The 23,036-nt window shown below is 41.3% G+C and overlaps 1 protein-coding gene across 19 annotated transcripts in view; it reads right to left on the minus strand.

Moving 5' to 3' along the window:
* KCNMA1 (potassium calcium-activated channel subfamily M alpha 1) overlaps positions 1-19,330 on the minus strand; it is a 402,334-nt gene extending 383,004 nt beyond the window's left edge. For 10 of the 19 annotated variants that reach the window (XM_063163853.1, XM_063163852.1, XM_063163851.1 and 7 more), the window contains exon 1: positions 18,617-19,330. In XM_063163853.1, coding sequence (XP_063019923.1) covers positions 18,617-18,925 — 309 coding nt within the window. In that variant the 5' untranslated portion in view covers positions 18,926-19,330. The remainder of the gene's footprint in view (positions 1-18,616) is intronic. The other 9 variants (XM_063163857.1, XM_063163855.1, XM_063163854.1 and 6 more) reach the window with 2 other exon arrangements.
* Positions 19,331-23,036: the final 3,706 nt, after the last annotated feature.

The raw sequence follows: 23,036 nt of genomic DNA on the forward strand, positions 1-23,036 counted from the left end.
TTATGCTCATTTTACGACAAATATTTGTTTCCTTTAGTATCTGTGGCTCATCTTAAAAAAGGGGAACTTTCACAGCAGTTCACTAGCCTTCAAAGGCTCCAAAGAAACACAAGTGGCAATCTATTTAAGGAACTGTTTTTCTAAAACCAGAGACAAATATTTGACTTTGGAAAAAACACTAAATTGCCACTCAAGTCAGCAAAATAAGTGTTTGGACAACAAACCAAAACCAATAGTGACGTGCTACAAACTTTTCCTATTTACACTGGATAAAAAGGTACTGGACACTGACCAAGCAAATGTAAAAAGAATTCTTCTTTCCTAGCAACTTTTCAATTCTGACTTTCAACTTCTATCCAAGTCTCCCACCCTCTTTACTGCAATCCATCCTCCTGAACAGTGTGGTACCTGCTGGGTTTTTTTGCACTCTCTGCTCCTCATATTTTAAATGAGGAATTTTGAATTCAAACATTCAGCCCCATGAAGGTTCATAGCTGCTACTCTTTGCTCTCTTCCTGCTGAAGTTTCAGGAGTAAAAGACTCACTCTTCCTTCTGCAGGCAGCAAAAACAAAAGGTGACAAATTTCTCTGTATACAGCAATTTATCCATCCATAAATCAGGCCTGTGACTAACATAATTTCTCATATTGTTGGGTTTACTGAAGCTTGAGGAATATTTTCAGACCATTCCTTGTGCCCATTCAGGATTCTACTTTCCCTTTCCAAGGCTAGAGCATTCTCCAATATTCCACACAACTTCTGCACCCCTCCATTTTGTGGGATGTGGGATGTGCACATTTTGCCTGTGTGACTTCCATGAGCTGATGCTCATGTGCAGCCCCTGGATCTCAGTTTTTTTGAAGGCAGGTTTTTGTCACTCCCTCTCCTCCCAAACAAAGTCACACAATACACAGATTCAGAAGGGCACACAAGAGTAAAGAAGAAAGTGATCTTGCTTGAGTAATACAGACAAAGGAGGCCTTCACTGAAGTTGAAAAGGCAGAGTTTATGGGGCACAAAGAGAATGAGGAATAGATGTGGGTGGAGAAGTGAATTATGTTTGGTAGGCTCTTATGTGGTCTGACATTTTTCATCCTCACAGTCTCCAAAACTCAACTTTTCAATGAAATGCAGAATTTGCTTCTTTTCTAAGTTCATTCACAGCTCTCAGTAATTACACGTGTGCATTTATGCTTGAGATTATTTTAAATTCTGAGCTTCTTGCCAGAAATTTCATTGTGGGTAAACACCTTTAAGTACCTAAAGCCAAATTTGTGTTAAGTATAATATTTCTTGTTCCTCTTTCTTTCCTGGAGTGCTTCCATGTGCTCATACACAACTGCTATGCTCCACTTAACTGATGACTGATGTTCTTCACGTCCATACACATTTTTTCTGAGATGTACTGTGCCCAGCTCTAACTTCCCATTCCTATGTAACATACTGAAATTTCAGAAACTGCTGCTGCGTTACATGTGGCTGGTTTAGATCTCTATTTTACAGTGATCATAGAACAAATAATTAAGCAGGTACATTCCTTAGCAAGGACTCTCTGAAACTTAAAAAGGGAAATTAATTATAGCTAATCAAAATCTGAGACATCTATCCTAAACTTGTGAGACATTTTTTTTCTTTTTTCAATAAATAAAATTCTTTAAAGGAATCTGGGAAATTATCAGAGCTTAATATACAATTTTTAAAAAATATAATCATATAAGCATCATGTAATCTTCCATTAACCCCCAGGATCTGTATGTAGATAAAAACAAAATAGTGTTTCTGGTACTAGAGAATAACAGCCCTGTAAGGCATAAAAGTACTTTTGGCTGTGAATTGTTTGGGGATTGCTTATTTTTCCTTCATTAATTCTTAATCTCTGTGGAAAATCTGTTACTACAAAATTTTCCTCAAAATGATGAGAAAATTTCATCTCTGGAAAAAGTCTACTCTGGGGATCACAAACCCCTGGCAATCCTAGGTTTTTAAACTCATTAACCTCCTTAGACTGCTGTTGGGAGGCTTTCAGTACTTACAGAACAGCAAACACTGAAATGCTGAGATGTCACCAATGACAATGAATGGCCTCGGACACTAAGTGCTGGAAAGGGACCAGCTCTGGCCAAGCATTTGCTACATTTACGTTGAATTCCTGGACTGGATCCTAAATTCAGGCTTTGGCACTGGCCCATTTGTATCCCTAGCAGTAATAAATTATGCAGTTAAGAATTTCATACTGTTTTAAGAACCTCAGCTGACAGTGCCTTCAATATGAACCGAGAGTTCTCAGAACATCATGGAACAAGTGCTTCAGTCCTGATCAGATAAAATTACTTAAGTACAACTTCAGACTTGATATGACTGAGAATACTTGCTGGATGCATTTAAAAGAAAAAGAATGTGAAAACCTTGTAAATCTACATAATGTTATTTCTTTTCTGGAATGAGAAAACGCCTGTATTATACTCCTTTACTTCCAATTCCCAGGAAAGACCTACAGCTGGTGAGCCCAATATCGAGAGCCTCCACAGGACTCCTCCAGCAAAACCTACACAGAGCTGAAGTTCCACTTGGGGGTTGTGGAGGAAATTGTTGTAATATTGAAACGTAAAATAAGTCTGCATTATAATAAAACTTCCTATCAAAGTGTCAAGAAGGTTACCTACTGAGTAATAATTAAAGAAATAAAAAAAATAAGAAGCCCTACAGTCCCTCAGACAAAGTAATATACAGGCTGCCAAGGAAGATGCACCCAAGACTAGATGGATATCCACAACCACCATCCTCCAGTCCTGCAAGCATATCTCACTTTTTCCCATATGATTCATACATTACCTGGAATTTATCATTTATCCCCAGCATACACGCACCATTAGAACACCAGAGGGATCTGTACACAAACACTAAGTTGCACATCATAATAAATTACTGAAGAATGGGCCAGCACTGCATGACATGTATTATCCAAAATTACACAGAGACAATACAGTAAAAGTGTATTGTATTTATACAAAGTCGTGGAATGGCTGCTCTTTGCAAAAGGAACAGAGAACTGGGTGAAGAGAGGAAAAATTTGGGTAAACAAACTGATACTCAGCTGTACAAAAATAAGTATTTTAAGTCTATGATGATAAAAGTATTTAATTGGAGAATTACTCCTAGAAGCATTAACCACTAAGAAAAAATAAAACTGCTGTGAAGTCCTGAACAAAAGCAGTACAGCAAAACTTTTTATATGGTATCTCTTAATGCAATGTACCACAGTACTGTAATTTAGATTAAAAGAAAAAATTAAAATAAATACTAAATTTGTGCTAAATAAAGTCTTTTGAATGGTTTTGGCTGTACAGTTGTATAAATGCCACACACAAAGATCCCAGCTATGACAATGTTAGGATTTGTGGATTAATATCTAAAAATATATTGAAAAATAAAAGCCACTCCAGGTATTCCTACCAGAAGTTTTTAAGTAGCACTGCCTAAAGGAATTTGCTCAACCTTGATTTTTTACTAGGAAAGTATAAAGTAGAAAACTTCTGGTTTAGACATTATCCCGTCAGTGAGCTATATTTTAAATACATATACCATGAAGGTTTACTACTTAAGTTCTGCGGTCAAAAAGCTACTTACAAACAGGTTAAAAGAGCTACATTATTACAGAATCCAGGTAATCAAAGTCATCTGGATAAATTAAGCAACAGCTCGGGTGTGACTGCTCACCAAGGCTGCACAGTGGCAGCTCCAGCTGAAGCCACACTTCAGCCAGCTCTCCCCCCACAGAGCCCAGGAGTTCAGAGCTCCTCTAAGCCACAGGTTATTTCTGCTGCACCGATCAACCAGCTCCTACCTAGAGACCTCCTTCTGGACTAAGCCTAATCCTGGGCTCATGCAGACTTAGCTGGGGAAGTACTCATTGGGCTTGTAAGGAGGACAGTACAGGAAGAAAGTGAGATACCTAATCTTCTTGTGGAGAAAAAAAAACTGAGAGCACAGATCTTCAGTATAAAACTGCTAATTTATGTTGTGATTTAATGTTTTACAGCTCAACTGGCCAACACTGTAGAAGTGCAGTAACATCGAACATCAGCCTGCTCTATTGCAAAAAACTGTTTCAGACCTCTTTCTGCAAAGTAGAATACTCTGAGATATCACCAATGTATTTCTCATGTAAACATACAGAACCTGTAGCAAACCTTCTCTGCCTTCTGCTAATCAGTTTTGCCAAAATTTGGCCACTAACCAGGAACTATGAATTACAGTCAATATAGCAACAGGCCTCCAAATCATAATGGCTCACTCAAAAGAAAGAACAACACTAAAACAGGGAATTATAGTCTCTATGTAATTTATGGCCATGTATACTCCAGTCTGTATTGAGAGGATAAATTTCAGATGAGATAAAAGAAAACAGCATTAAAATGCTAAGTCTAAAACCCCTGCACTGAAGAGTTAAGGGAACTCCACAAGACAACAGGCACACGTAAAAAACCCAGCATAGCAATGGCCTAGAAAGGCATGAATGCACCAGGCACTTAAAAAAATTACATAATATTCAACATTTTCTTTTCACTGTCTTCTTACAGACCAGTTGTGATCTGTATTGCTCTCAGCTTGCCACTTCTTTCTTTCATTCCAATGCTCAAAAGCTGTGCTAAATTTCCCAAGGGCTCATCACTCAGTGAGCAAGCCTGTTCCAATGTGCTAGTGCGTCTGCTGAAATAGCTACTTCCACAAATAAACCACACAAAATTCCTCACAAATCTACAGCTACAGAAGAAAATAGAAGAGTTATTAAAACCAATGAAACATATTAAATAGCTGACCACAGTTTCTGCAGTAATTTAGCAGCTAGATCACTTGTCATGCAATCAACCGATTTAGGGGTTTTGCAGAATTTATTATACTTCTACAAATGAGAAACATATTTAATCTCCTATTCTTGCATACTTTCCACAATATATTACAGAGATTAAAATGAACATAATACACTCTAATAGAAGAGCACATTGTAAAAAGAGTTAAACTGTGGCATAATTTTTCATAACAGATTTGGTAATATTTATATATATATCTATAAATGTATATATGACATGAATATTTATATAGCCATACCCTAGAAATGGAAACATTCAGATACTACAGCTCAGCAGAGAGTAGAACTGATGTACACAGTTTTAAGATCAACAAATTAACTTCTAATATGGAAACAACTCCTGAAAACTATAAACACTTGTCAAAATAAGATTCCTGACAAAGCAGCATGAATCAAGCTGTTAACTGCCTTTGGTTTTGACATTACAAGATGAAATAAAATATAGGACTAAAAGCTAAAATATTTCTTACCTGACCAAAAAAAAAAATTTGCTCCTGCATCATCCTTGTCCTTCCCCTAGTTATTGAAACTGTATTAGTGTTTTGAAAGTACTCCAATTTGGGGGAAAGTATATTTTCCTGAAAATTATTTATCAAAAATGGAATTAAATTCTCCCTGCTACAAAAAGACAACTAACATTTATGTTAATCTTACAAACCACCTAAAGTCTTCCACTTCAGAGATGCAAATTCAAGTGAGACAAACAAGAATTTTCCTTCCAACCTGCATGTGACATGTTGTCACAGAAGTTTGTTGGGATTTTTAAACTACAAAAAAAAGGTGAAACTTGAGCAGCATGAAATAAAAGAACAGAGGATGCTAAAAAAAATTATAGACAAGGATGGAATTTGACTTAAAGGTACATAATGGGATGGATTTTTTTTTTTAAGCTGGATAAAGATCTAGCTGCTAAGCTCCTAAGTTCCCAAAAAGCTCCATGGCCTACTTTCTCCACTTGTTCCAAAGTCACGCCAAAAGGGCCAGGCATTTCACCTGCCCCGGTGAAAGAGATTTCCCCAGAGGCTGCACATCAGCAGCCTTCTCTCAGACACACACCCCACAGCACAGGCAGTGGCACAGAAACCATGCCAGAATGGAGCCACAATAAAATGGGAATGTGTGCTGAGGAGCCCTGCCAAACCAAACCCCGGAGCCGCGAGCAGACACCCTCCGTTAATCTCCTCACTGCCATTTCCCCTCTAATCTAATTCACTTCTTCCCAGCATTTATACTGTTTACCTCTTCATGCCTCCCAAAACAGGTAATACAATTCAATTTTTACAATCATTTTTACGTTCCTATTCCCAGGGATGCGATCACTACCTTGAAAATATTGCTGAGAATTTAAACAAGGTAATTTCGACAACCAAATAGGCTGCATAGAGATTTTGTATTCTTCTTATACAAATTTGGGGGCAAAACTGAGTTGGCACCATACCTTCCCTGATTTTTGTTTTGCCTAACAGCTTTCTAAATTTAAAAGATAAATTATTTTTCTGAAACTGACTTCATTTCATTCTTGTTTCAAATGCTGTCAACCCATTTATTTTCAAACAAACCCAAACCACCATTCCAAAGGGAATGGTGTGTTTCTCACATGTTGGACTAAATACATTTGCCTTTTATTAATAATGAAAAAAGTTATTTTTTAGCAATGGAACAGAAAAAAGCATTTCAAACTACCCCCTTAACCCTCTGATTTGAAAACAAGATTAAACAAAAAGTAAAAAGCCTAACACCAAGATCAGCCTTCTGATAGCAACATGCCCCAAAGAACCTGACGTGTTATATAATGCACTATATGTTTTCTTTGGCTCAGATTCTTTCACCTGTTCTCCCCTGGCATTGCTAGCACTACCAGATGGATCCATTTTAGATTTAATTAATTTACCCTGTCTCCTAGGATTTCCAAGAAGTAAAGCACGGACAAGAACCCCGGTCCTTTCCTTTCTTGGATACAGAAAAAGAATCTAGACAGAGAGAGATTTTCCTTTTAAGAACAGAATACAACATTCACAAATAAATATCTCAGGAGAACACGTGCTGCTCAAAGAAGCTAAAAATAGTAAAACCAACAAGCATATGTTTAACTGGGAACCTTCCTAGAGCCTAGAAGTAACATTATTCTTTAAATCCAACGTGGCTATGGGAACTCAAAAACTGTGTTTGATTATTTCTTAATGGCAATGAAGCAAGCATATTCCAAGTGTCTGCATATAAAGTGAATACCATGCACTGCTTGTTGAACTAGACAGAATCCCTCCTTCTTGTCATCAGCCTTCATTCCCTTCACCACATTATTTTTCTCTCCTTAAAAATTCCTCAATATACTACAGGTAAAATTTCATTCCATCCAAATTAAAGCTTTTTTTTAAAATTCCTTTTAATCTCTGCTCATGTAAAAAATAAATCTACACAGGAACTGGGATCAGCAGGGCAACTTATAACTACCTGTAGCTCTTCAAAACAGTAACTGCCCTAAAGGACTCATAAACTACATTCCCTTCATAAATTTAACAAAAGGGGTGAGTGGATAATTATATCATCTGCTTATCTTAATCACTAGGTTGCTTTACATGGGCTGGGACAAATCAGTTTTTTGACAGTCCTCCTCCTCTCCTGGCTTTCTCCTTATTATCTGCTTTTACAGCATGAGATGCATGGGGCAGAGCATTGCCCCTTGGCCAAAGCTGGTAAGAGGATCTGGCACAACTAAGCCAGCAAAACCAGCTGGCCTCAGCATACTTCAACAGAAAAATAGTACACATCTTCTAAATTGCTAAGTCAAATTTTGAAGGCACAATGCTCTTTATATAGGGTGGAATGTTTCACAACCATATCCTGGAGCGCTAATAATGAATTTTCCCACTTGCATAAAATGCTACAAAATAACTTAAGCTTTTTAGTCCTCGAAACAGAACTTAAATGATACAGAAGCATTGACACACAGCACAGTTTTACTTAAAATGTATCAATACAAAACACAAACCAGCTTGCATCACTTGTAAGAGTCGCCCATTCTCCAAAGTCTGTCTATTGCATCTCGGATATCAAAGCATTTGCACAAAGTTTTAGCTCCAAATGTCACACAACTAAACAAGAATCTTAGGTTTTCACCTTCAGAAGTCCAGTGAGATGCTAACTCAACTACATAATCTAATCAAATGCCTGAAGCCAGAGCACAAACAAAAACAACCTAAAATTAAATTCTGCGGACTATAATGATTATTTTTTAAAATATATTCTATAAATGTAGCATTTGCTACAATTTCTACATTGAATTAAACTTTTTTTTTAATTTAAAATAATTGATTTGTAAGGGCTAGGGCTTGTTTAAAAGAATGAATCACACACATTCTGAGTTGGGAGGGACCCACAGGGATCATTGAGTCCAACTCTTCAGTGAATGGCCCATACAGGGATTGAACCCCCAGCCTTGGTGCTAACACTGTACTCTGACCAACTGAGCCAATCTCAGTGGATTTAATCACCTAATACTTTAACTTGATGGTCTCACAAATTAGTAGCAAGCCCAATTAACACAAATAAACCGACAAATGTAAAACCAGGCATCCAGGATCCAACCCCAATATAATTAAAGGAGTGAAGAACCTATAAATGCACTTCAGCATTTATACCCACAAGACTAATTCAACCCAGCTGCAGGGACTACAGGCCCATGAACAGGAGGAGCAGATCAGGTGTGCTGATGGAGCTCATCTTCCCACACAGTGTCACCTGAAGGGAATTCACCTAACCATGCTGGGAAAGCTGGAGCTTACTTTCAAAAGTTATCTAGCTACATGCTAGAGTCAACAAAGCCCTATCCTGCAAAGGACACCATGAAATCAATATTTAACATGGCAATAATGGAACAACCTCTCTTTTTAAATCTTTCAGCATTCAATTTTTACCTATTAAAGCATTTCTACTCAGTGAAAAGGCCTTAAAACACATAGAAAGGTTTAGGATGTGGAGCTACCACTACCTACTAGTCAACACAGCTGAGGTACCTTGCAGCAAGTCTCACAGTATCAGTCTGGATTTATTAGCACTGTCAAACCAGCACCTCAGGACAGTAAGTCCAGTATAAGAAGACTAAATAAAAAAAAAATTCTGCTGTGACAAAACACTTCACTTGCTCTGATGGATTAAAGTTGTGTTTAAAAAAAGTTGTGATGTAACTTTGCTTCAACAGGCATTAGATCAAATGAGGTATGGTTTACATTACCTTCATACCAAATCATAAAATAGATGCAAACACCATAAAATGCAGCTTAGGCACCTTCACAGAAATAATCATGCAATCAGCTATGCTCTAAACCAAGTGGGTATGCCCCTACATTTCAGAGCACTCAGGAGCAGCACAGCCAAATGCTGGATGACAGTCTGGAGCTCTGTCAGTCACCCAGTCACCTCCAACACACCCACCCACACTCCTCAAATCAACTCACTCTGAAACGTGACCCTCCTCTCAACAACAATCAGCAACGCCCTGGATCATCATTAATGAAGGATTTTAACAATTAGTAACTCAGCAGGTTTGCTTTCTTGCTGCACCTGATGCAAGTCTGGAGTCCCTTCTGCAGTACTCTTCAGCTGCTGCAAGCAGAAATCTTCAAACTGATTATTCTATAAAAAGTAAACAGACAAGCCTATGACATTCTGTGTCTGCCTTTTTGTTTAAAAAAGTAAAAAGAAAAGTTTAAAGAACACAAAACCCAAAGACAAAGAATCACATGGACAGTCAATAAAGACAAACGTTTGTATACAGTTTTATTAAAGCAACTATAGCCACAGAAATTATAATATTTTTTAAATGAGAGCATGAAAAATTATTTTTAACCTAATTTTTATTATAGTTATTTCTAAGAGAAATCAGCTCATAATATACATTTTTTTTTATTACTGGGTATGTATCAACCTCTTAGCTAAAAGAAAATCAAAATTAAGACTATTAGATGTTAATGCAAGAGACAGTATTGCTTTATGGAGCTTTAAAACAGTGCATAACTTTACAAACACTTGACTACCTTCCCCTATATATATATACAGAGAAGCCAGGGGATTAAGTAAACCCAACTCAAGTCCAGAATATGATGTGCAAAGTCAACATTAAATTTAAAAAAAAATGTTAATGAACAAACATCTGTGTAGAGATAAAAGTTTTCAAGAACAATACCTCTTTCTGTAATGAACTGAAACTGTCTGAAATCAATTCAGATTAAGATCTTATTAAGATCTTAAATAGAAATTTTGATGTCCAAACAGCTATTTTGTGCAAGTGATGCAAGTTCCATATATTAACCTAACTAACTGTTGTGTAAGTTTTCTTTAAAAATTATGCATAACTTAATAACAAACATAATACCACAAATTGGAAATAAGAAGAAGCAGACACTTTTTTCTGTCATTCCCAGAATCATTCCGTTGGCAACACAGAGATACCACAGTTTTCCTATTGTACATATCATCAGGTTAACATTAAAACTTGATCACTTACATCAAACAGGCAGAGCTAAAGCTCCACATGTTGGACAGCATTTTCCACTTTTATAAATTAAAATTTTATTATATCCTAGGGACGCATTCCAGCAAAGCAACCAAACTTATTTTTGCAAATATCAAAACCGTGACATTTTTTGTATTGTTTTCTTTCAAAACAAGAGATCTGTAATACAAATTCAGCTCTTCTAATAAAAAGACACCAGAAGTTATACATCTAAGGCAGTGTCAAAGGAGGAAAACCAGCATTTAGTCAGGTAAAATTTTGTATGGCTTTAAACCAGAAGCCAGACCCATAAAGGGTGAAAGAAAAGAAGGAGACTTATAGCTGAGGGTCTTAAGTGATGTAAAAATTATGCAAACATAAAGCCAGTAGTCCCCTGTTTCTGATCCTGAAGGAATCAGAAGCCTTTAGGTATAAGTGTATTGTATATATATATATATATAGTACAAGAAAACTAACACCAAATGCTGGGAAAACTTCCCATGTAACAAAATCAATCTATCAAAAGTGCATAATCAAAGCATTAAAAAGATCCCTCATGGGGAAAAAGGTTTGCACCGCATACAGACAGACTCTGCAATATTTTCTCCTACCTAAGCTGTTCCTGTGACTAAAAAGAATAGGAGATTTTTGTTCTTCAGTCTTCAAAACCCAAGTGGAGCTTGTCAGCTTCTTTATGAAACAATACTTTTAGTATGATAACCTAGAAAATGTAAGAACATCACAAACCTTCTGCCTGTTGATCTGCAAACTCACTTTCAAAAAAAGCGATGTCAAATCACTTCTAGCCAAAGGATTCACCTTATTTGAAGCACCTGAAGTGCTCTGCACCAACTAGGACCACCATGGGTCACAGAATACCCCAGTAACCCATTCCAATTGCTGTCCTACAGAATATCTGTGCTTAATCCCACCTAAAATAAATTGAACAGTGTTTATACTAGAAAACTTAGGAAATGCTTAAATAAAGAATCATTCTAATACATTTCTCTTTATTTTTGCAATATTAATGTCACCATTTTCAAACAGGTTTTTTTTAGACATATCTGTATCCAGGTTTTCCCTGTACTTAAAATAGAAAATTAATCCAACACCAGTAATGCTAATCTCCCTACTAATAATAATAATAATAGTAATAGCATATTAAAAGTGAGTCACCTTTTTAGTTAAAAAAAGAAGAGCTAAGCATTAGATAAAAATGTAAAAGATGCCATGAAAAATGAATGAAATATATCCAAGTATGCCAAAATATTTAGTCATGATTTTCTTGGACAAAGGGGAAGCAAAACTGTAGTATAAATTTATGATATAAAGAGCAATACAAAAACAACATGGTAGACCTGTATTTAACAGTTACAGTGAAAAGCTGTTCAGATGAGTGTGTGATGCTGCAGTTGTTGATGAGGTTACAGTACTCCTCCCCATTTCTGTGTCCTAGTTTAGGGTATTTTCTCCACTCTATGTTACCAGTTCTGATATTTAACTTAGGTAGTGAAGCTCAGGACATGCAAAAAGGTTTGCAGGACTCAGGGCTGCAGCTGCACATGTGTCTGTTCTGCAGGTGATCCATGGGGCAAGGGACCTCTGCCAGTTCCACTAAATGTGCCCTTACTGCAGTTCTAAAAAAAGAGCCAATATTTACCATTGCACACATCAGCTTGCAGGAGAGATGCCCTTATTATCAGCCATTCAAGCACTCAACTTTTGATTCCCCAGGGGAGCCTGGCAGAAGGTATAATTCTTGACTGGAATGGAAACATACCATGTGTGACTTTTAAATATTATGTTTCTAATGGTGAAATCTCAGACATGATGGCCACAAACCAAGTAAATACAACTTGATACAATAAAAGAAAAAAGCTTTTAAAAGCTTAAAATGTTAACATTAGGATATTATTTTTTTAAAAATCTGATTCATCTAGGACACTGTAACATCTAGGCCTGAGTCCAAAGCCATTGAAGTTATTAGGACTGCTTCCCTCTATTTCAACAGACCCTGGATAACTCTCTCGTTTCTGTACCTCTCAAACAGACAAATACACACAATATATCATCTCAAAGCAAAGGAACTCAACACATTTCAGTGGCAGCACATTCATTTAAACAGAACCATGGATACTATATATGGAAATGAAGTGTTCCTCTCAAAGATGCAAACCCCATGTATTCTCAGGCTATAAATACCACCAGGATTCAAAATGGGCCCTTCCTGACCAGTATGTCTCTTACAGGCGTGGAAGAGAGGTATCATTCCTTCTCATTTACTCAGACCCTGCGGCTCTTCCACCCTCCACTGTCACCCAGGGTGACCTGTGTGTCCCGGACAAAGTGCCCACACTGACAAAACAGGAGGTCTAATTTGGAACTGGTGTGTGTAGCCCTGTGTAATTTTGCATAAATGCCAGTGTAGTCTTGTGATCTAACAGAGTTTTGCACTCACTTCCCAGTCAGGCATTGTATTCCTGCAAGGAGCAGGGAGCTGGACTCAGTGATCCTTATGGCTCCCTCCCATCTCAAGCTATTCTATGATTCTAAACCTTCAGCCATGTAGTAGCATATAAACCCATTACAGAAACACAGCTTTTTAAAGTGTAGCTCCTTTCCTTTTGCCACTAAAATCATATGTGCGGGAGAAAAATATTTTTTAACCATTAACACCCACACAAAATGTTTCAGCTATCTTTCCCTTAGAAAACCTCCACAAGCTGCATTCACTGTGCCCTCCTCAGACTTCTGATAATTCACTAATTTTCATACATGTAAAATATACACAATTTTATGCAACGTGACAAGGTATGTTTAGTAGAACCAAAGGGATACCCTGTCCCCCTATTTCATCTAGTGTTATTTTCATGTTTATACCTCCACAGCGACTGCTGCCCTACCAACTTCACACTACAGGATGCCTTGCTGCTGCTGAACCACAGCCTGATCCTGCTGAGGAATTATCACCAGCCAGCCCTGAAATTCATATAAACTTTTGTCACTCTGAGTTGGATCCCACAGAAGAGCCAATCTCAGAAGGAACGCTTGACTGCTGCTCTGTGCTGCACCTGACTAGAGATTACAGCTTCTTTGTGGGATTTGTCCCAGGAAGGACACTCAATGACTAAGATTCACAATCCACTTTCTTTCAATAATACAGGACATACAAGTACCATCATTGCTGGTTTTAATTATAATCATTAGATCCTGTCCCTGCAGAGATTATACTTGGGGCTAGTGCTCTCTAAATGTTCAGTGATTCTGTCTCTGGGGCTGTAAACTGCCCTCATTCAGAAATCCCAATGCATCAAAACCGAGTACACGGAGCAGTGTTACTTAAAAGCTTTTTGTTTGCTATTACAGGCATTTCTTCTATTGAGCTAAACTGGGGGAAAAAGTGAAATCTAATGGTTTTCAACCAGCACTTACGGATTTGCAAACATGAGACTTTCAAGTTTTTTTTGCATGCAGATTTTCTCCTTAAATGTATGTGTTGCAGAGCCTTGAAAATAAGTATGATGATTTTGGTTGAGAATGTTTGGTTTGCGGGTTAAATCCTTGTCCATGCATTCTCTTTTCTGCATGCAGAAACCTATTTTAGCATGTGTTTATAAAATGTGAAATCCTTCCTAGGCTCCAGAGAGCCAGAAGTACCTTCCTTTGCAGAGCGTGGAAAGCAGCAGCACGCACCCCTCCACACCAGCGCCCACCTCTGCGTGTGGAAACACCACCACCTGCACAGGGCTGCGAGCACCTCTTCTCCCAGACCCTGACCTCTCCACCACGGCCACCTCTGCACTGGCAACCAGTCTGGGGAGGCTCTCGGGGAGGGACTGGGTGCAGAGCACCTGACAGCCATGGGACAGGAAGGCCTGAGCCAGGCTGTGCATGTGACCCAGCACAAAACGCGTTACAGCTCCCGCTAATCCCCTGAGCCTCCCTCCCAGTTGTTCGCCACACGCTGCTGCCCAGCTCGTCCTCACCACAGCCAAGGGGACGGTTCCACGCACGGACTGAAATGAAGGACTCTCCTGCCCTGGGTGTCCACACATGTCCTCCCATGGACACTCCAACTTTCTTCAACAGATCGCGCCTCAAACCCTTTTCTTTGTTTGGAGAGGATGTTAATGCAGGCATTGCTCAGAAACCAACAAGCCTCACCCACACCAGAGCCAGCTTGGAATTAATGCTGCTTGTTTTATGTACAACTTAAATTTTCCCACTTACAAGCTTTCTCAGGCTCTAGAATTCTGGGTTGAAATTCTTAACTTTTCCAAGATGACTTCTGCAAATGTTGTATTTCCAGCAAAACCATGGTTTTTTCTGTTCAAAACAAATGGGAACCTTGCTTGGTTTCTACTGAGTAAAAAGCACTGTGTAACTTACTATATTTCAAAAAATTGTAGACCAAGGTCAAAGAAGGGCTTTTAAGTTCAGGCTAATAACTGCTGCCTATAATCATAATTTCATTTGATATGTGTACAAGTCCTGGGTTGTGGGGAGGAAATGCTGTTCCAAAACACTGAAAGCATCACAATAAGGATGTATTCTACCTGCCAGAGCCCGATGATATAAGGTCTGTAAGAGGTACCCTTCAGTGGGGAGCCAAGGAGCAGCAATAAAGGCTCTGGTGTCATACTTTTCAGAAGGAAACAAATTCCATTCGATTCTGCACTGACCAGCTTCAGGAGATGACTGTGCCCCAAACCTGTGCTCTCTCATTCCACTGCTCCTTCTTCATGGTTTTAGAGTTTGTCCAAAGCCACAACAGATAATGTCAGCAGAAAATGCCCTCCAGGAGCATAGAATATGTAGAGGCAGATCCATATAATCAAAAGAACTATAGATTGTATAATATGCATTTAGCCCCTCTGTGTACATTAGCATGCATATTTATTTTATTTTTCTGCTGTTATCACAAACAAGAACAGCTAATGTCAGTGTCCAACCCAATGAAGTTTAATCTCACATTCTACTTTTCATACAGAAACAGAAATTAGTTGGTCAAGGGAGAAAAAACAAGCAATGACCAGACAAGTTCTTTAGCAGTATCTAAGCCTTACTAAAAATGTAGATGTAAACGCTGAGAAGAAAAACCGCATTTTTCAAGGCTGGTTGCAAATAGACTGTAGGTAATTTTGAAAAATTGCATCTAAAATTATATACCATATTAAATAAAGAAATACAAGGGCTCTGATAGTAATGACTGTCACACTACATGAAACTGACAACAAAGGTAAAGATTTACAGTTTCTGGGCAGTTTTGTTTGGTTTTTTTTTAATGCCAATTCACAAAGCAAGTATGGAGCATGAAAATCCTAAACCTTCAACAATCATTTTTAGTACACGATTAAGAGTCATGTTCTATTCATATACAATTACATAAATTAGATATGGAATTTTAAGGGACAATGATGATGATTCTGTTAGCTGTTTTCATATTCTTGACTTAAAGTATCTTGACTTTCTTATCTCCAAGGGGAAAAAAATTAATGAAATTTCATACCACAAAGTAATAAACTGTTTGTATCATGGTTTTAAATTCCAGCTTTAAATTAAATGAGTTGAAGAGCGGGATACTCCAAACAAACCACACTCTAAATCCTTCTACATAGTCATGAAAAGTTTTACATCCCAAACAATCATCAACAAATTCATGGAATGCAATGTCATGCTTAGAATATAGCAGGGAGAAAAAAAATGAAACTTTTTTGCAGTACTTTGCAATAACAGATCCAGACATGAGTGTCAGGAGAGTAACTCTGAATTATTCACATTTTTATGTGAATTATTCAATAAGAGGCCACAGAAAGTAGACATGAGGAAGATTTCTTTCAGCTCTCTCACTGGGACTGCTCTTTGTGTAGATAGGGAGATGATGCTGGACAGCCCAACTCCCCTGCAACCTGTGGAGCAGCAGAAGAGGCAGCAGAGGAAAGGAAAGCTCCTAACATGCAGAAAACTTCTTCAATCCTGCAGTAGGAGGAGCTACTTCTTCCAAAACTGCTTTTATATCAGGCCCAATAGAGTCAACACAGCACATATATGAATTCACAGTTCTGTCCAGGAGCCTCAGCAGCTTTTCCCAACTCACCAAGCAAGTATATGCTTGATAACAGCAAAGTTGCAGATAATTGTTGTTACTTCAGTTAGCCTTTATACCCTAAATACTAGAAAAGTGTTTTGCAATAACTAGTTAAAACTAACGTCCTTGCATACACAGAATTCCCTTCAATTCCCCATTTTATCGTATAAGGAATGCAGGATCAGCCCTTGAAAGTTCTTCTTTGCCAGAGTCTTGAAAATCCTTATAAGTGGAACAAATAGGATCTAAAAGGAGACATCTATCTCCCCCTACCTGCAGAGCCCTTTATCCTCCTGCCCCGGGGAATGACATTCATGGAACTACTTCATTCTCAAAGATTAAATAAACTGAAATCTTACAACCTGCCATAGCCATAGTACATCAAACTGTTGGGACTGGAAGTGTTTGAACCCCTCAACAAAGCCTGTTACTAAACTGCCACATTTAGCCCAAGAGGTTTTTAAAAACAATTTGCACATATCTTTCTATACTGGTTAAGAAATGACTGATCTGCTTTAACTGACTGTGTCCCAGTGATGGACTATCTGACCAACAGCACCCATCAAGAAACCATGCATAGAAGTCTATGTACAAGCCTTTAACTTTTTACTCTCTCAAGGGAAGAAGCATGAGGTAATAACAAGGTAATAGCACACAGATTTTTCTTTTTCGTCAAGATCCCTGAGAGCCTTTGTAGATTCGTCTCGTTCTGTGGAGGCAGAAATGCTAAATACACAACAAAACCAAAGCTTAAGTCTTCACTACTCACCCTTCCTTGAAAATTGACTTTTACTGCTGTAGGAAATAGTATCTTATTATCACAAATTCATTAGAGCTGTGTCATCATATCTGGCTAGCACTTCTCTAAGAAAGTTCAGGTTTGGTTTTGAATGGAAAAAAAAAAAGCCTATAGAAAAGTAGTGCTGTCTGAGAGAATTCCTGACACTTAAGGCTGACTTAAAAGCTTTTATTCCTTAACTTTAGCAATCACTCCTTCCATAGACAGGCCAAGCTCACTGTAAGAGTTTAACTTCCAATTGGAACGTGGAGGTTCATTTAAGCAACCCAAACTACACGACAAACATTAACTTCTCATGCTCTGACTTTGTTCCTGGCTTCCCCTAAATGCTGGGCCCTCCACAGTGCGGGTGTATGTGCTGTGTGTTAGGGGGAGGGGACAGGAGAAAGGGGAAGACAGCTCACTGTACGTCAAAGCAAACCAGCAACCTAGCAACCATATATTAAAAGGTGTGTGTGTTTTTGTGGGTGTCTGTGTGCCAGGAATAACTGAAGCAGATATTATTCCATTTGTAATTCAAAAAATGTGAAAAGGGAAGGGGAGAAACTCCAGTTGCTGGTCTATTTTGGGGTCTGTCAAAATCCACTTTCACAACACAGAGTGGTAACACTTTGGATCTCATTTTTCGTAATCAAAAACGAAAGTCTGGACTTGAGCAAGTTCTTAGCTTTGGTTTGAAAATAGACCCTTCAAAGCAGAAACTGAACTTATTTCACATACTATGCTTTCTTCCAGCTGGAAATATGCAAAAACCAAAGGGGCAGAAAGGCTGCCTCAAAGACTCCATACTTAGGTTAAGAGAATACTTACAAATGTACAGAGTACTTCTAGATAGAAACAATTTAACAAACAGAAATGTCAAAGATTCCCAGGGAATGGAACTAGCTTCATAAAGATTCACTTGAGTGAGAAATTGACCCTTTCAATTTTGCCAAAGTTTCTCATTCCACAAGGCAACTGAGAGCTTAGATCAGGATATGCAAGCTCTCACGCCATGGCATGCGGCCCCAAGGGTGCACACAAACTTCAGCTCTGCCCCGTCCCACCAGAGCGGCGTGTCCCTCTCGGACAGGCTGAGTGCCGCACAGCAGGTGTAACTTTCGTGCCACCGGCGGAAAACGAGAAGGGGGAGCGGGGAGGCGCCTCGGGACTGCACCCACCACCTCACCCTCCAGCTGCACTGCCCACGCTGCAGCTCTCCCAGCAGCCCCAAGCCAAGAGCAGCCAGCACGGTGCCACCAGCAGCCCTGAGCCACCTCGCCCAGGTGTCCTGCCCTGCGAGGCTGGGCTCCTGCTCCTCCTCAGCACCACCACCGCACCAAACCACCACCGGCAGCAGGAGGGGAAGGCAAGGGAAGGGGGAGTTACCTTGTTTTTGACCCCGCAGTGGCAGCAGACAGTCCACAGGTACTTGAGGGTCCTCCACAGCAGGATGATAAACAGTCCCCCAAAGAAAGTAACCATGGATGAGGCGAGGAAAGCCCACCACATGCGCTGTCCGCGGCTATCGCAGGGCACCTCCATGGTCACCGGGATGATGAGCGCATCCATCTTGGGCACATTGACGGGGGAGGAGGACGAGTCTGTGTTGAGATTGTTGGCGTTGATATTGTTACTCATTCTAATGCCGCTGCCGCTGCCGCCCGGGTAGGAGCCGCCGCCGCTGCCATTTGCCATAGCTAACAGCGAGCCGGGCGCGCAGGGGCTTCCGAGAGCTCCTCCCGCCGCCAGCGCCCCCCAAAAAGCCCATCACCAGCCATATTGCTGCTGCTGCCGCCGCTGCTCAGCGGGGAACCATAAGGAGAGTAATAAAAATTTAAAAAGCCCCCAGTCAAAACAAACAAACAACCAAACCAACCAACGAAACAAACAAAAAAAAAAAAAAAAAAAAAAAAAAAAAAAAAAACGGAAAGAAAAAGAAAGCAGGTGAAGAAAAGCGACCGCACAATTCCCGGGTCCCTCTCGGGAGCCGACAGGCCGGTGAATTCCGAGCGTCCTCTTTGTACGGCGAAAATAATATTAAAAAAAAATTAAAAATAATAATAAAAATATAGTCTCCTCCTCAGATTCCCACCCCTTCCTTCTCCCGCATACACAGCCCCTACCCCGCCCACCCCCAAAAAAAATCATCCACCACCACCACAAACTGATGCCTCTGAGCGTCTCTCCGAGATACCCAGCGCTGCGACCCCGCTGGCCTCAGCGGGGATCCCTCACTCAGCCTCCGCCGCGGATCCTCCCGGAGGTGGTCTCTTATTATTGTTATTAGTCTTTAACTTGTTATCAGCGATACTCAGTCACCCCCTCCCCGCGCACCCTCCTCCTCCTCCTCCTCTTTCAAGTCCAGCCCCTTCCTCTCTTCTTCCCCCCTCGGTGCCAGCAGCAGCCTCCTGTGGCTCCTAATTCATCCTCCGCTGGCCCATCTGTGCGTGCGCTGCCGCTGCCGCCGCCTCCTCGCCCATCCTTCGGGAGCTCCCTCCAGGGCCCGGCTGTCGCTCAGGCTGTTGCTCCCACACGCGCAGCGGCGCCGCCGGCTCCCGCCCCTCCCTCTGTGCCGCCGGGGGACGCGACGGCCCCGCGCCCGCAGCCGCGGCCGCTCCGGGAGCGCATCAAAGGCCCCGCGGGCCGGGGGTGCCGGGCGGGCCGGGGGTGCCGCGCTGCCGCTGCCGCCGGGGTGAGGGCGCCGGCTCAGGCGGGCTCCCGGCGCCCCATGGGCAGCGCTCCCCGCTCCGCGCCCGCTCGGTCCGGCTCGCGGCGCCGCCGAAGCGCCGAGCGCCCGCTCCGGAGGGGACGGCGAGCCGGGAGCGGGGGCTGTGTGCCGAGACGGGCGCTTCACAGGTGGCGGCGAGGCGGTGCCCGGCCGCGCCGGGGAGCTGCCGGTCCAACAAGTCCCGCCGGCCCTGGCGCGTCCATCGCCGCCGCGCCGCGCTCTCCGCAGCCGCGGTGGGGCGGGGGCAGGCGGCAGCGGCCCCCCCGCGCCGGCCGTGCGCGGGGCCGGTTCGGAGGATGTCATGACGCAGCGGCCAACGCACGGCGCAGTCACGGCCCCGGCCCCCGCAGCCCCGCCGGGCCCCCGCGCCCATCGCCCGCATCCCGCGCCGCGCGGCACCGCGGAGAGCGAGACCCCTCCGCAAGGGCGCCCTCGGGGGCGGCGGGCCCGGGGCTGCAGCGGGGGAGGGAGGGAGGAGGGAGCGGGGCGCGCTCGGGGCTCGCAGGAGGCGGTTGAGCTGCAGCAGCAGGTGCCCGGGGATGCGCACGGCGCGGGAGGGGGAGCTGGCATGGAAACGCGCTAAGGGAGCGTGAAATAAACATCGGGGACCGCGGCGTGGGTTTTTCCGCTGAAGGCATTCGTGGCTTGTCTTTAATTGACACGGGCAAGTACTGCAAATGCTCCGCAAACACGCCGTAAATTGCCGCACATCCCAAGAACATTCCTGAATTTAACCCTTAGGAATGTAAATAACAATATAAAATGACACATTTGGTGAGGATGGGGGTGAAAGTGGAAGCCAGCAAGAAGATCTGGATAGTCATCTCCTACTTATTTTTCAGATTCACGTTGAAAAGCAGAGAAATTTATATGTCTATATGTGTATTCATTTATACACAAATCAAAATCTCTGTTTGGCACATGGTCTGCTCACTGGGTTGTCTGTACCAAGTATTATGCAGATCCTCTTGACATCTTTCCAAGGGTAAAATACAGCAGGCTTTGTGTGCGTGACATTCCCCCATCTTATCTAGTTGCTATACCAGCAGAGAACCACCATTATGAAATAGTAATCTCTTAACCTTTAGTAGTAGTAGTTTCTGTTTCTACATCTGCCAGGGGCTTGTTTTTGTTTTCTACTTAAGTGAAGGTAATGAGATTTTATGAGTTCCCAAAGCTTTTTATGGGGCTCTCTAACCCTCTGACCCCCAATTTTATCATGCAATAACACCACTGTTTGTCTGACTCTGAGTTTATCATGATGTCTCTTTCCAGTCTGTTCCTTCAAGAGAAGGCTTCCTTTTTCCAGAAGGGTTTAATAGGAGCCTCTGAATAGAGAAGGCATTAGATAATGATATGGAAGGGTATACATGTAAGAAAAATGCCACATTACTTTGTCCCAGAGAAAAACAATCAGTTACATAGCAGACCTGAAGCAGGCCATTCCCAGGAAACTACTTGGTTGAGAATTTCTAGATGTAGAAAACTAGCCAGATTGAAAAGAAAGTGCCTGTCACAGCTGCCACATGCAAGCCCAGACTGCCCTGCCGCAGCTGCTGCCCCCTCCCATGGCTTTTCTTTGCCAACCCTCCCCACAGCTAGAGAGCCACCTGAACTGCAAAGTGTTGCCATGACAGGATCACACAACCTTGGCTGCAGGGCTCAGAACCTGGTCCTCATGGTCATTGCTCGGCATTCCTGCGATGAGCACCCTTTTCACAGCTGCACACATGCCTAGGGATCCTTTTATCCATCAGCAAACACCAGGAGTGGAACAAGGGCAGGAACATCGTAACACAGGCACTTGATGCCTGATCTTCAGAAGTGCTGGGTACTTACAGGCACTCTTACAGCTAATAGAAACTACAACCCCGTGCACCTTGAAAGATGACGACAATGCAGAGCAGCTGCACAGCATATCCCAGGGAAGGCTTTTGCATGGTGGGATTTCTTCCATACTCTGGTCTGGCAGATAACAAGAGCTGAGTCTCTGAAGCCATGGCTGTAACATACATCCTCTCTTGCTGTTGTTTGAGAGGGCCAAGAAGATTTGACAGAGGGGCTGCAGTCTGAAAATCCATTTTCTTGCTTTATACATTCAGAAGGTATGAGTTAAAAGGTATTTCTTGGACTCAATACTGCTGCAGCTGAGCAGGGCAGATACTGTTTTCACGAGCACTCCAGATGCAAACAGGATCATTAGGCACCTCTAAAATATCATCCCATAATACTGTACCCCCACATACCCAAGATGGTCCTAAAGAAAAACCCTGACTAAAGCAAAGCAAGTGCACCACAAAATGTAGTCTGTATGTTCAAATAATTTGATTCAAACATGTTCACACAGAGTTTACTTGTAGATTTGGACAAAGATAGTAGATTTATTGTGATCACTTGTTAAAGGCTGCTTTTAAGTTCTGGTACTCAAAACCAACGAACCAATGCATACAGTAGGAGTCCTAGTATATAAATTTCACTCTATATATCCAGGGGAAAACCTTTTGTTTTATCCGTATAAACAAAACTTTTATTTACATAAATATGGCTCAGTTCTACAAATATTTACTGTGAAACTCACACTGAAAAGTAAATATTGATATCAACTGGGGAGACTTACCTTACCAGTTGAAAGTTTCCTTACTAGGAAATATCTGCAAAAGACAAAGCAAAGTAGGTAACTTTGAATTTTATTCAGGGATTCATAGGCAGAGGTAAAAATGATCCTTAAATGAATATCCCTTCCATTAGATCCCATTTGAGCTTACTCCTTTATGAATAAAGAAAGGCCAGCTTTCCAGTTCAGGCTCTGTAAAGCAGAGTTTGAGAAAGCTCCCTGGGGCTGTATGCTTCATTTACTGAGGCAACAACTCCATGTTGCCTTCAGACTAAACAAGATTTTCAAGCTCTGCATCCTGGAGAGATCTATTCCAAACAAACAGAAAACTTCAATGGATTTGTTTTCAGATTAGTTGTCTGTTTAATATTTCAATTCAAGAGCTCAAAATTTACTTGGTTAACAGTACTATTTACAGAACAAAACAAACGCTGTGCTGACCTGTGTTTTTCCTGTTCTTACCA

Source organism: Melospiza melodia, chromosome 9 (genome assembly GCF_035770615.1).
Source record: "Melospiza melodia melodia isolate bMelMel2 chromosome 9, bMelMel2.pri, whole genome shotgun sequence".
NCBI lineage: Eukaryota > Metazoa > Chordata > Aves > Passeriformes > Passerellidae > Melospiza > Melospiza melodia.